This window comes from Heterocephalus glaber, unplaced genomic scaffold, assembly GCF_053883595.1.
Source record: "Heterocephalus glaber isolate CG9 unplaced genomic scaffold, H.glaber_assembly_v1.0 deba00001463, whole genome shotgun sequence".
Classification (NCBI taxonomy): Eukaryota; Metazoa; Chordata; class Mammalia; order Rodentia; family Bathyergidae; genus Heterocephalus; species Heterocephalus glaber.
This window is the reverse complement of record NW_028258310.1, coordinates 13,780,406-13,795,088: the sequence shown is the minus strand read 5'-3', so window position 1 is coordinate 13,795,088 and position 14,683 is coordinate 13,780,406. Positions and strand designations below refer to the sequence as shown.

Here is a 14,683-nt window from a genome sequence, read left to right as displayed (position 1 = left end):
AATTCTTTCTCAAAACCATTGGGGTAAGAACTGAGAGGAAAGGGAAGTTAACTTTTGCATTAAATTATATGTATTTATTATTTGCAGAGAGAAATTGATTAGGAGAAACCAGAAAGGTGCCAAGTTAGACATTTGCACTCTGTAACTTCATAATCTGAAATTTGTGCTTTGCTTTTATTTTTTTTTTTTTAATTATTTTTTTTTTTGGTACCAGGGATCGAACTCGGGTCCTTGAGCTTGCAAGACAAGGACGGAACCACTGAGCTAAATCCCTGGCCCTGTGCTTTGCTTTTAAGAAACAAAGAATTTCATTGGAAATAACTTTAAAATTACATCTCTTTCAGTTCTTTTTCTAATTGTAGATTTATATGTAGTTTACATCATTTTTTAAAAATACATACTTTCTCTTTAATTTTGATTAGTCCATGTTTGCACTACATGATTACATTCATCCTGGGGAGTTGGTTCCTGTACATAGCATATCTTAATTCTTTTTACTTTTCCCCTTTTCTCTCCCCTCTCAAGATGTATTTTATATAATTGTAACCATAAATTTTAACATAATATTTTTCTTGAATCTTGTTTTGAATAAAAGGTCACTTAAGGGATTAAGAAATGTTTTTATTTGTTTTGTCATAATAAACTTAAATGAGTAACATTTTTCAGAGAGCCACACTTTCATATAGAATTTTAGGTACTGTTACAGATAGTAGTTAGGGTAACACCTTAAAATAAGTTGTCTCATCTTATTTCAAAGTAAACGTTTTAATATACTGTGTGCTGTTGAGACCTTTTTAATGTTGACTGTTATACTAAGGTGACATTACCAACATAAATCAGACTTTACTAGCGTGACTCAAGATTGTCAATCTAGGCCACTGCTGAATCAGTGTCAAATTATAAATTGAATTTTATGGACATGAAAATTAAATAGTAGAGACTTATATTTTTAGTGAACTTTTATTTATTTTTTAAAAAATCTTTTGTTTGTTTTGCTTTTTGGTACCAGGAATTGAAATTGGGTCCTTGCGCTTGTGAGGCAGGTGGCAGAACCACTGAGTTAAATCCCCGGCCCTAAACTTTTTATTTTGAAGAAAAACCCATGTACAGAAAAGCCTGAAAATCATAAGGAAATTGAGAAAATAATTACTTTAAACTGCTTCAGGAAAATGCAGTGAAGTGTTTTGGGATGCATGACAAATAATTAGAAGAATCATGGGAGCATAACAAAACTCCTAACTTTCTATGAGATCTCATCTCAAAGGTGATTCCTGAGCATTGGCCTGGGCTATCCCAGAAGAAGGGACATGAAATTTTACCACCTCGATAGAAAGTTAATAAAAATTCCCTTAGACTTTATATGTTATGTAATACTTTTATAAGAAAGTATTATAGGAAAAAGGAGTTAGAGACAACTCTGTTCCTCCCTCTCTTCAGCATGTATAACTAACTTTGATATGATTGATAGCAATGCTGTATTTATAGGGTATCTGCTATAGAATGATTAAGGCTGATCTGTGAGAATCTCCTGGAGCCAGTATGTTTTGGGCTGCTCAGATTCCCAATAAGAACTTCTATTCTCCTGGGTAGGAAGAAAAAGGTCTTGCTGCTTTGGTTATGAGAGAATGTTCTCAGACTGGCATATCTTATTCCTAATTCATGTTCACCTTATCTGGCAATACTTTGTTTTACCTTTTAGAGCAGAAATTAGCAAATTTTTAATAGAAAGGGTCAGATAACTAATATTTTAGAGGGCCGTATTATGTCTGCTGTATAATTGCTATTTTAGTGTGAACATAGCCATAGACAACATGTAAAGGAATGAACATGGTTGTATTCAAATAAACCTTCATTTATGGAACCTAAAATTAAAATTTTATTTGATTTTCATGTGTCCAGCCCATTTAAACTGTAAATACTGTTCTTGACTGTACAAGAGTAATCTTCAGGACTTGGTTTGCCAACCCTTTGCTCTGGAGAACAACTGCTTACCTTTTATTAGGACTGAAGAGTGCCAGTATATGGAAACTTTAAAAAGTTGGTGAGGACATCTAGCAGTTTAACTGCTTCCTAAACAGCCTTTCATCAAGTATTATTGTAGCTTTACCATATCCTCATTTTTTGTGTTTGTGGTATCAATTCCTGAACTATGTGAGGGTTTTTGTAGCCACAGATAGATAGGTAGGTTATGTCTTTGTTTTCTTGACTGCAGGATTCTATTCAGCTCTCTCCTGTCCATTTCATCCTTTCCACATCTGTTTGCTTTGCAGCTTCCCAGGTGGCTCTTTCTGTCATTTCCCTGCCCATGTTGGTTTATGACTACTTCAAAATAAAACCGTCTTTCATTTTGTTAAGTATTTGAAGAAAACAAGAACTAGATGTTCAGTTCATCATTTTGAGTGTACATTATTAAATGGAGGAAGTATTATAGAATAGATACAAAGCTTGATTACATTTTGGTGAAAATAATTGCCTTAACCAGTGAAGTAAAATTATTCTGTAGATTCCATACTGTTACATTTTTTTCCCTACAGGGAATTTAGGATGACTGTGATTTCTCTTAAACATTTGTAAGTTCTTTTAATTAGTTATAATATGTATTTATTTTATAATTAAGGGCAAATTGCAGATTAAGGAGGCTTTTAATTATTTTTCTTTTATTCTGGAAGCCTAAGCAGAGAGATGTATGCTTGTGTAATACTTCATTGAAGCTTTAAAGTAAGACTTACTAAATCTTCTTTTAATTATCTATACTTAATATATTTTTTCTATTACAGCTTGGACAGACTTTTTGGTAGTTAAGTTACATATATGAAATATTGACTTGTTAAATTGGTATATTTTGCAATAGGTGTTTGATCAGTATGTAAAGACCAGGGCAGAGGAAGAACGCAGGGAAAAGAAAAACAAAATAATGCAAGCCAAGGAAGATTTCAAAAAAATGATGGAAGAAGCAAAGTTTAATCCAAGGTAAGTGGTTTAATATTTTAAAAAATCAAAAGTATGCCGGGCATGGTGGTGCATGCCTGTAATCCCAGCACTCCAGAGGGTGAGGCAGGAGGATCACTGTAAGTTCGAGACCAGCCTAGGCTACGTGGTGAGTTCAAGGCCAGTCTGAACTACATAGTGAGACCCAGTCTCAAAAAAAAAAGTCTAAAGTATGTGTATATTTTCTCCAAAGATCTCTTCCCCCACCCCCATTTGTGTGTCTGTGTGTATTGATGTCTTGTGGATTTCTGAATATTTGAACATGAAAACTCCTTACTTGATTATTAGTTTTTTCCTTTCTAATCTTTTTGTAAAATGTTTCCTTTTAAAGAAACCCTCAGGCACCCTAAGAAGGGTACTTCTGAATTAAATGTTTCCTGGTGGGGAATAAGTTCTTCTCTAGAAACTCATTAATGATGTAACATATATCCCTGTCTTCGTAAAGTTTTATGCTGATAAGAACCATTATCTTGATCAAATTGAGGTGGTGAAGGACCTTTCATTTGAAGTTTTCTAAACATCTAGATTGTGATCTCATTGCTCATTTTCAGTTAAGTTGTTAATATGTATTGAATACATGTAATGGCATGAAGAAAGTGAGACATTTTAAATGTGTGTGTCTAGCATTATAATAGCAACAAGTATTGAGTTTTATATGCTTATGTATTTTTAAATGCACTCAGATATGTCATTGAATCTCAGAACAGTCGGTATGATGTAGGTATTCATTATCCTATTTTACACATAAGGAAAGTAAGATAATCATACTACGAATAGGGAGAATTACTATTTATGGCTTAGTTGTGATAGGTAGTGGTATTACGTTGCTGTGAATACCTCAGTACGTGGAATTGGTTTTTCCTATTTTGCCCAGGCTGGCCTTGAATTCCTGAGTTCAGGCAATCCTTCTATCTCAACCTCCCAAGTGCTGGGACTTACAGAAGTGGGCTGCCAACTTTTATGAATTCCTATCCATTCACCCACCCATCCATCCATCTTTGTCTCTCTCTCTCTCTCTCTCTCTCTCTCTCTCTCTCTCTCTTTCTCTCTCTTTCGATAGATTGCAGTATTGGGGGTCATACCTAGGGCCTTGTGCATACTAGACTAGTGCTCTACTACTGAACTACATCCCTAGCTCCATAGAGAATTCCTAAAACTGTAGGGTAGAACTATGGAGTCTCTGGGTTAAATGGTACTTTTAATAAAATCAGCTTATTTAGATGGAGGTAGGGAAGAGTGATGGCATCTTAGTGACTTTTTCTCGTTGCTGAGACGAAATACCCAACACCCAAAGTTAAAGGAGGAAAGGTTTATTTGGCTTACTGTTTGTAGAAGTTTCAATCCATGATTAGCTGGCTCCAAGGAAGAGGGGCATCACAGAGAAGAAAGAGTTCATGGTGGGCAGAGAGCAGCAAAGCAGTGGAGTAGCAAGTGACAAGCAATGACACCAGCCCTCTTTGTCCTTTATATTTTATCCAGGCTACTGGACCTTAGGGCAGGTAGCACTCACACTCAGGGTGGGGCACACTTACTCCTACCAAGAACAATGACAAACCAATCAGTGCACTCACTTAGTAATCTCACACCCTTGATCCCAGCATCACACACTCTAGATTGAGCCATCTTTGAAAAGCCCCACCTTGACTGCATGAGGCTTTGGGGGTGTGGGGGTGGGGGGACAACACACATCTAGACACAAGCTGTAACAGATGGTGTTTGAGATAGTATATTTAGTATTATAATGAAATATTACAAGAGCCTAAAAAAGAGAAACTTAAGGTATTCATTGCTAAGAAGAATGTAACATTCATCAGGGGATAATAGAATTTCAGACTCTTCAGGTGATCTTGGGCTTTTTCCTACAAAGTTGGAAGAGTGAATTCATGGGTCACTGTAGTTGAGACTGAGCTGTAAAAGACCTTTTAAGGGAAGTTGAGGAAATTTGAATATGGATATTATATATTAAAGGACTATTAATAAATTTTCTTGAGTTACTGTAGTTTTGACAGAAAAAGGCTTTACTTAGTAGTTGCATGCTAAAGTATTTCTAGATGAATGCTTATGTTGTCTGTAGCTCATTTTCAAGTTAGTGAAATACATTTATTAAAACTTCTTGAGCTGGTGATTTAGCTCAGTGGTTTCGCCGCCTGCTGCGCAAGCACAAGGACCCAAGTTCAATCCCTGGTACCAAAAAAAACCTTCTTATGGGTCTGGGAATAACTGAAATTCCAAAGAAGTTTCCCTTCTGTAGATCTAAGTCCTGTATCATGTACTCTACTGTGGTATTCTTTTTGGGCAGATAAAATTGAAGTGGTCTCTGGTCCACGTTGCTTCAGAAAGTAAAGTCAGCAAGCAGCTACATTGGTACATTGAGCTCTAGCATGTAGATTAGGACCATTTTTAGTACAGAGAATTAAGTACAATGAAGAACTTAAAGGTGACAAAATACTATCCAGTGAACTAATTTTCTTATTAAATTGGGAAGAGACCACTACCACAAAACTCCTTGGTAGAGCTAGTAAATATAACAGTGGGGTTTGTTCCAAGGGGAAACAGGATTGGTGAGAATTACCTAACTGTGCCTGTCTCTTCTGTGTCATTTTCTTTTTAATGTAAATTTCAAGCATATCTGCATTCAAGCATATCAAGCATTAAAAAAGTTACCCAATATATATTAAAACATAATGCTTTGTATTCATGGACAGGCTTCCATCTTCATTAGCCCCTATAGGCCTCATCTTTTTACTTAGCCTAGTTGGAGTTTGCTGAGATTTTGGGATCTATATTGGTATATTTTATCAAATTTGTGAAGTTTTTGGTTAGTTTTTTTTTTTTTTTTGCCTTCATTTACTACATGTGATTGATATTTAACACATTTATATTTAATACATATTAAAGCACTTGATGCTATCTTACAAGTCCCCCCATCTTTTTTTTGTTTCTTCTTTTGATTGGATAATTTTTATTGATGTAACTACATGTAAATGACTCTATCCTACTGTGTCTACTCTCATTAAACCTATCCAGTTAAGTTTTCTAACCTAATGCAGTTAATGTTCTTTTTTATATTTTCCATATATTTGTTGAAACTTACTATTTATTCATTCACTAAAGCACATGTTTTTAATCATTTTACCCTATTTTTCCTTAATTCTCTCAATGTGCTTGTAGTAGTTGTTTAAAAATAATTGTTGCTGTGTCTGGCAGTGTATGCCTATAATCCCAGCTCTCTGGAGGCTGAAGCAGGAGGATTGCTTTGAGTTCAAGGCCAGCCTAGGATACATAGTGAGTTCAAGGCTAGTCAGAACTACAAAGTGAGACCTTGTCTCAAAAAGCAAACAAAAAATTGACTACTTAGGATAACATCTTGACATCTCTGATTCAGTTTCTATTGAAATATAAAAAATAGTTTTCCATGAGTTACATGTTTCTTTAAAAAGTTTTTAACATTATGGATAACTAAGACTCTAGAATCTATTATCTTTCACTGATGAATGGGGGTTTTCATTTCAGCAGGCAGTTACTGGCTGCCCCCTCAATTTTAGACTTTATTTTTTAAGGGAAAGCAGAATGTTTTTCTCTGCTTCCCAACTATCTGCTCTGTTGATACTACCAGCAGAATTGAGTCTCCATTACTTTTTTCTTTTCTTTTCTTTTCTTTTTTTTTTGGTACCAGGGATTGAACTTGGGACCTTGCGCTTGCAAGGCGAGCTACAGCACCACTGAGCTAAATCCCTGGCCCTTCATTACTTTGTTCTCTCAACCCTGTCACAGCATGGTATAGGGAAGGCCCATTGCCTGTTCTTGGCCTCATCTGTGACTTTTTGGGAATCACTGTAGGCTGGATTCTTCTGGGGCACCCTCTCTTCATAGTTTTTTCTTCTTGTAGTACCCAGACTCTGATCTTTGCCTCCTACAGTTTTGGGACCACTGTGTTCTGCTTGCACTCAAGCTCTTTGTACCTGGGGAAATTTTCTGAAGGTTATTAACTTACCTTTTTTCTGGCATCTCAGTCTTACTGTGTATGTTATTAACTGCCTCATGTATTTTGTTCATAACTCTTAACACCCCTACCCTGCACCGGCTTTTTGATTTTGAGACAGGGTCTCACTGTGTAGTTCAGGCTGGCCTTGAACTCACTATGTATCCTAGGCCGGCCTTGAACTCAACTTGTGGTGAACTTCCTGCCTCAGCCTCCCAAAAGCTGTGATTATTAGATGTGTGTGACCACACCTGGTTTCTCTTGCCTTTATGAATGAATGAATGAATGAATGAGTGAATATCCCTCTAGTTCCAGGCTGATGGCATATCAATCACTAACCTCATTTTGATTCTTAAGCGTTTTTTACTCCTTTCTGTGACTCATTATTCACTGTTTAGGCAGATTTTGGGACTAGATATCAGGCATATATTTGTGCTAGGAAAATGGTATCTTCTGTTACACTTTTTTATAAGCAAAAAATAGCCCATCCAAAGTTAGCTTATCTGTCATTTTGTTACAGAGTTACTTTTAGTGAATTTGCAGCCAAACATGCTAAAGATTCAAGGTTTAAAGCAATTGAAAAGATGAAAGATCGAGAAGCATTGTTTAATGAATTTGTGGCTGCCGCAAGGAAGAAAGAGAAAGAAGATTCGAAGACCAGAGGTGAGAAGGTAAGATGGTTTCAGTTCCAGTGGTGTGATTGATGGGAGGGTGAATGGGAAAGAACTAATCTGGTGCTGTATTTCTAATTTTATTCATGGGCATAAATAGTTAGGTCTGTGTTTTCTGTTCTTTTAAATTAACTTTTATAATAGTTTATATGTGTGTATTCTGTTACTGTGTCCATAATGCTTATTTTAATAATTTCACTAGACTATATAGATTGCTTTAAATTTTATTAACACCCAGGAGTCTGGTAAGCCCAGAACTGGTTTTTTAGGACTGCGATTTCAGTGGTACTTGCTAAGTGGCTGGTAAGATTTCAAGATTCTTTATAGGTGGTAATATTTGAATTTCAAAGAACTTCTTCATCTTTTTTACCCTGTAAAAAATAGCATTTTAGTGACTTTCTAATCTTTTAGTAAACATGTCTTACATATTAATTATTGCTTATCAGAATTAAAGGTTAGCTATGAAAGATTAATGGGCTCCAAATGTCATTTCATAGTAGTGTGAGGATTAAAGAGGAGCTCACCACTGGGGGGCAGACTGGGAAGAAGATGGCACAGTGGTGCGGAGCCACCCAGACATGCTGCGCTCTCGCAGTGTCCCGGAGCGCTGTGCGGATGGGGAGAGGACCTCTGCAGCCTAATCGTTCTTAGCATTTAAAATTGCTGCTTATTTCAGAAAGCTAGAGTAGTACAAATTCTATTAAGAAATGTTAGAGAATTAATACTAATTTTATTGGGAAAAAGCCTCTTTCATTAAAATAGTGACAGTATTAGGTAAAACAACTTTTGGCAGAAATGATCTGAAACTTCTTGATTATCTGATTTATTGGGCTTTAAAGTAAATCTTTCCAGAATTATTTTACTGTTAACTTTTTTAAAAAAAGGGATTATACTTCTTAGGAAATGAGTAAAGTCAAATTCTTCATAAATATTTTATTTGTTAAATTGGAGTCATGTTAATAAATTGTTACTTTTAGAATAACCTACCTGATTAAAGAAGACTAAGTAAATAACATGTTTGATAATGTATGATTGCTTTTATACTGATTAATATATTTCTCTTTGCATTTGTAGCTAATTTTATAAACACATTTTTTGTTAACTTAAGTATTTTATAACAAGTAGATGTTATAGTTTTATGCTGTGCAGCTTTTCAGTTTGTTCATTAGAGAGCTGTCAGTGACATACAGAGTATTACGGGATTCCCTGGTGAGGAGAGAGCAGATGTCTGTGGTGGCTTTAGCCTCATGCAGTTCTGGTACTTACATTCTTTTAGTCTTTTGTTCCTTATGAAGTGACGATAATCGTGCCCAGAATGTATGTGTTAATCTTAAAGAAGATACTGAATAGATATGACATCTAAATAAGTCTAACATACTCAGCTTTATTTTCTTTTGATTATAAAATTTTAATTCTCTAAATTGTAGGTTTGGCTTTATACTGGTACTAAATAAAAAATAATGAGGCAGGACATTGCTAAAAGGGAGCTTTTTCAGACAGTTTAAAGAATGCAAAATGACTTACTAGTCCATCAAAGAAGTCTTCAAAATAAGGGTTTTCAAGTATAGTAGATTTATATTCACATTCTGAGAAGTATTTGGTTAATGAAATTTTGTTGCCTCTTTTATGACTTCCATTGTGTTATTTATATTCTTATGAAGTATATTGTTTGTGCTATTTTAAAAAAATCACATTGTAACTGTATAAGATCAGTACCAGTAGCATAAAGTACTGGAATTAATAGCTGAATTGTACAGGTTGTAAGATAATCGCTTGCTGAGTCAAAACCAGTGAAGAACATTTCTTCTGATGAAATCTTTTTCTAAGTAACATTTTGTAGTTAAAGGTACAATCATTCTGGTTGTAGTTTTTACCAGTCGTTTTTCATTTTATTAAAAAATGCCCTTAAAAGTTTTTTCTCTCTTGACTTACATTGTCAAATCAGTTACTCTCAAAATTTATTGTTCTTTATTATTGTAACTAATTTTTGTAAAATTATGGTTAAACTACTTTACCTTTTGAAACAACACATTTGAAGTTGTACATAATGGAGTTGATCCTGTGTTGTGAAGCTGTTGTCCTGTTATGAAGCTCTCTCTTAAACTGCCTGTTGAATATTTTTGTAGGGAAGAAAACAGGGACTTGAGCCTAGTGGTAAATCACTTTTTTGACATTTATGCAACTGTCAAATAATTCTCATACAGGTAAGAGCCTCAGGAAGCCATTTATAGCCTGTTGTGGTGATAGCCACAATGAAAGGCAGTTAAAATTTAACTTATTATAGTTCATTTGCTTACACATCACACATTCTAAAGCTACTATATGATAACCCTTACTTTATAGGCTTTATGTCTAATATTTGAAGATTGTTCTTAGTTATTATAAATTCCTATGGCTTAGAAAAACCGCAAGTTGCATTATTTTATTTAATATATATTTTGTCTTTTACCAAAAGCACCCAGGAATTTAGTGTTCGTTTTAGATATAAAGTAGGTAAGATGAGAAATTGTTATATCACTACATTGAGTGGTTTCTTAATAACTGTCTTTTTTTGGTTTGTTGTTTTGAGACAGGGTCTCCCTGTGTAGTCCAGGCTGGCCTTGAACTCACTGTGTAGCCCAGGATAGCCTTGAATTTGTGGTGATCCTCCTGCTTCATCCTCCCAAGGGCTGGGATCATAGGCATGTGTTACCATGCCTGAGTTAATAACTGTCTTTTTGAATTTTTTCATTAGTCTAAACGAAGTTAAGAGCCAAGTTCAGTTCTAGAGAAATCCATAGCCGATTAGCTCTTTAAAAGTGTTTCTGATGCAGAAATTGTTTCTTGTCACCTTACAAATATTTTTTTTTCCAAAAGTGCATGAGCCTCCCTTTTAATAAATCCTCTAATATGAAAAATGAGGTTGTGAGAGAAATTGATAGTGTGGGAATGAATAGCCAGAAGAAATAATTCATTTATTTTTGTGCCTACACATTTTCTATTCTGACTCAGTTTCTAATTTCTTATTCCCTTGGTCAAGCAGGAAGACAGAATATTTAATATTGTGGTGGGAGAGGTTCTCTTGACATCAGCAGAATCCTTTGTTAAAAAAACTTTAGCTATCTTGAATGTCTTCTGTGGCAGGAGTACAGAGTAATTCAAATGAGATTAAATTTAAAAACAATTAGGTCCTCCATGGTTCATCTTGATGTTAAAGCATTTCACTGTCAGTTCGTGAAGTCTGAGTCTTGGTGAAAAATAAATGCAGCTCAGTGCAAATTCATATTCCCTATGAATATGTGGCAGTAAGATCAAAACTTAACCCCAAAAAGTTTTTTCTGTATAGTTTTTCTTTGTAAAATATTGAATTTGACATACTTGAAATGGGACCCAAATTCTGGGGTTTTTTTTTCCAATAAAGGAGTAAATCCATTTTTTTAACCAATATTTATTCTACTCTAAATGAATGTATTTTGAAAATTAATTGTTCTTATTTAAAGTAAGTACACTTTTTTTCTAGTTGTAAATATTTAGAGATGAGGAATTTCTCGTGGTACCTCATTCTCCCCTATCCATTACCTGTTTTAAATATAGATCAAATCGGATTTCTTTGAGCTGTTGTCTAATCATCACTTGGACAGTCAGTCTCGATGGAGCAAAGTAAAAGACAAAGTAGAAAGTGATCCACGTTACAAAGCAGTGGACAGTTCATCGATGAGAGAAGATCTTTTTAAACAGTACATTGAAAAAATAGCCAAGGTAACCATTATGTTTACTTGTTCTGTTACTGAATCATGAAATTGTTAACTTCAGTTTGTGGAGTTTGGAATTTTTCTTGTCAGTATTCTTAATGTATAATTCTAGTAGTTGATTTGGAGATGAGGTAGTGTTTAGATATATGTATTCTTGGTACAAACTAGGTTTGAAATGCTTGATTTGACCAGCTACTTATTTGTGAAAACATATTTTGATGGAGGTAGTAAGAAGTGTAATGTAATTTTACTTTTACAGAACTTAGATTCAGAAAAAGAAAAGGAGCTTGAAAGGCAAGCCCGCATCGAGGCAAGCCTTCGAGAACGGGAAAGGGAAGTTCAAAAAGCTCGTTCTGAACAAACGAAAGAAATAGATCGAGAGAGAGAGCAACACAAAAGAGAAGAGGCTATCCAGAATTTCAAGGCTCTTCTGTCTGACATGGTATAATATAATCTTTTTTTTTTTTTTTGGTCCTCTAAGGTACTATAAGCAATCAATGATATTACCTTATTATGAACATTTTAATGTTTTTTAAACTGACTAGGAGAGATAATTTAAAGTTGTTTGACAGCATTTAAAAATTGGATACTTGGTTTTAGCTTTGTTAGGACAGTCCTAGAATTAGGTGTTTTGCGTATATGAAATTTACAGTCTGTTAGCCTCAGAACTTTTTTATTCTTGATGAAAGTCATCTTAATCAGTTACATACTTAGCTGCCATAGTAATAAAGTGTGCTGAACATAATCGGACTTTTTTCCTTGATGATTTAGGGTCATCATTGTGATGATCACTTATTGTACAGATAGATGGTATGAGATGTAGGACTGGAAGTGTATTGAGCCCAGGAGATAGCCTAAAACTTTCTTGAAAATCTTTCTGCCTCACCCCTCAAGGTTGTTGAGGTATGTAGGGTTTTCTGTCCCTACATTGAATGCCTCTAGACTGCTATGCTGTACTACTTGTTACATTTTTGACCTTTGTCATCATGTTCCCTACACCGTTTCTTTCTCTCATTCAGTAGCACTCTTCTATTATGTTGCTTCTTTCTCCTTTGCTTCTGTTCATTTTTTCAGATTCTGGAAAGTTCTAGTAGTTTTGAAATTGCTCTCCTGGCTCCTAACATTCCCCCAAATTTGTCTGATCTTGTCATTCTTCTGATTACTTCCAGGAAATGAAGGTTCTCCATACCCAAACCAGTTGCCTGTAGGTCACATTCTACTTTTTAGCATAATATTTAAGACCATCCTCCTTTTACTCTTCTACCTTCATATTACCTTACCATCTTGCTTTCCTCACCTGCTCCTTAAGCTTCAGCCTTGCTGAACTTATCTCTGATGACCTGCACCATTCTACCATTGTTTAATGGCAATTCCTCTGTATAGAATGCTTTGAAATTGTTCCCATCGCAGTGCACATTTTCTTTTTGTTCAAGTGCAAATTTCTGTGAGGCTGCTCTCTGCTCTTACAGCCAGATTTGATCTCATTTTTCTTTTTACCACATTTGTGCTCAGCATAGTCTTCTGCATATACAATTATTTGCTTACATTTCTATCCTTAAAAAAATTGATAGCGTCTTACTTATTTTGTACTGCCAGTGCCAAGCATTATATTTACCTGACACATACTTTGATAAATGCTGGTTAAATAAATATTTTTAACTTTTTAGCCTCCCATATTTTCTAGGATTGGCAACAGAGTGATATAACTACCCCCCATTGCTCCTCAGTAGGAGAGATTGAACCCAGGGCTTCTGGACCTGAGCTATATGCCTAGGTTTTTAAAATTTGAGACAGGCTTTCCATAAGTTGCTTTAAAAAAGTTAACACAGCTTCCTAGAGTGCTGGGATTATAGTTACGTGCCACTTTACTTGGCTGTGACATAACTTAACGCCATTGTCATCAATAGTATTGGTTAGCCAGACAGACCTATTATGTCTTGTTACTTTATATTTTTCACTTGACAGATATAATTGTATATACTTACAGGGTACAATGTAATCTTATGATACATGTATACAATATAGAATGACTAACTCAAGCTAATTAACGAGACCATCACTTCACGTTATCATTTCTTATGGTAAAACATTTGAAATTTACTCTTCAGTATATAATATAATATTATTAACTAGTCATCCTGCTATATAGTAAATTTCAGAACTTATTTGTACTGTCTATCTGAAACATGGTATCCTTTGACCAGTAAGTCCCCATGTCCTCCACCTTTTACCCCTTTCCTCTGTGACCATCATTCTACTGTCCACGCCTGTGATTTCAGCTTTTAGATTCCACATATAAGTTAGATCATTTGGTTTTTGTTTTCTGCCTGGCTTATTTCACCTAACTTAATATCTTCCAGGTTCATGTTGTAAATGACAGGCTTTTCTTCTTTTTTTAAGGCTTGAATAATGCTGCAGTGAATCTTTTTTTTTTTTTTTCTTTTGGTGCCAGGGATCAAACTCAGGTCCTGGCCCTTGTGCAGCAGGCGGCGAAACCACTGAGCTAAAATCCCCGGCCTCTGCTGCAGTGATCTTGGAGTACACATCTCACTTCAACACACTGATTGCATATTGATGTAATTTCTTTTGAAGTATATATATACCCAGACATGGGATTATATGAGTAGTAATGCTTTTAAGTTTTATTTGTTTTGTTTCCCTTTGATACTGGGCATTGAACCCAAGGATGCTCTGCCACTGAACTATAGTCATAACTCTTTTTTTTTTAATTAAATAACTTTATTATCAAACACCCACACGCAAAAAATTAAAACCACTCAAAGAAGAACAACGGAAGGGGAGAAAAACTACAATAATATTCAAATACAGTAGAAGTCAACCAAAACAAAACTGAAAAGCACTTAAACATTTTTCCATGTAACTTAAAAAAGCATCTCAAGCACCAACAAGACACCAGAGGATGTGATTTGTTTCAGAAAGGTCCCCAAAACCAACATTGAACAAATAATGATCTGGAAAAAAAACTCCAGTTAGTTAGCAGACTCCACATAAGCCAAACTTGTCCCTAATTTAAATTTCGATACAGTCATATGACACGCAATGGAAACACAATCCGAGAAATATGTTATTAGGCCATTTCATCCGTGTGTATCCTTAATTACACTTTCAGTTTCTCACACTAGAGAAACTTTGGTATTTACACACGTGTGTCCTATTTATCTCATAGCTCTTTATATTTTATTATGAGACAGAGTCTGGCTGAGTGGTTCAGGCTGGCTTCAAAGTCAGTCCTGCCTCAGCCTCCCAAGTAGCTGGAATTATAGGCATGTGGCACCATGCTGGCTCTGTGT

At 35.1% G+C, this 14,683-nt stretch overlaps 1 protein-coding gene across 6 annotated transcripts in view; it reads left to right on the top strand.

The window, feature by feature from the left end:
- Tcerg1 (transcription elongation regulator 1) overlaps positions 1-14,683 on the top strand; it is a 66,190-nt gene that overhangs the window by 44,211 nt on the left and 7,296 nt on the right. For all 6 annotated transcript variants that reach the window (XR_015438776.1, XM_021266165.2, XM_021266164.2 and 3 more), the window contains 4 exons: positions 2,852-2,970; positions 7,491-7,641; positions 11,215-11,379; positions 11,632-11,814. Coding sequence is in view for 5 of the 6 variants with exons in the window: in XM_021266165.2 (XP_021121824.1) it covers positions 2,852-2,970; positions 7,491-7,641; positions 11,215-11,379; positions 11,632-11,814 (618 nt within the window). In the remaining variant the exon portion in view is untranslated. The remainder of the gene's footprint in view (positions 1-2,851; positions 2,971-7,490; positions 7,642-11,214; positions 11,380-11,631; positions 11,815-14,683) is intronic.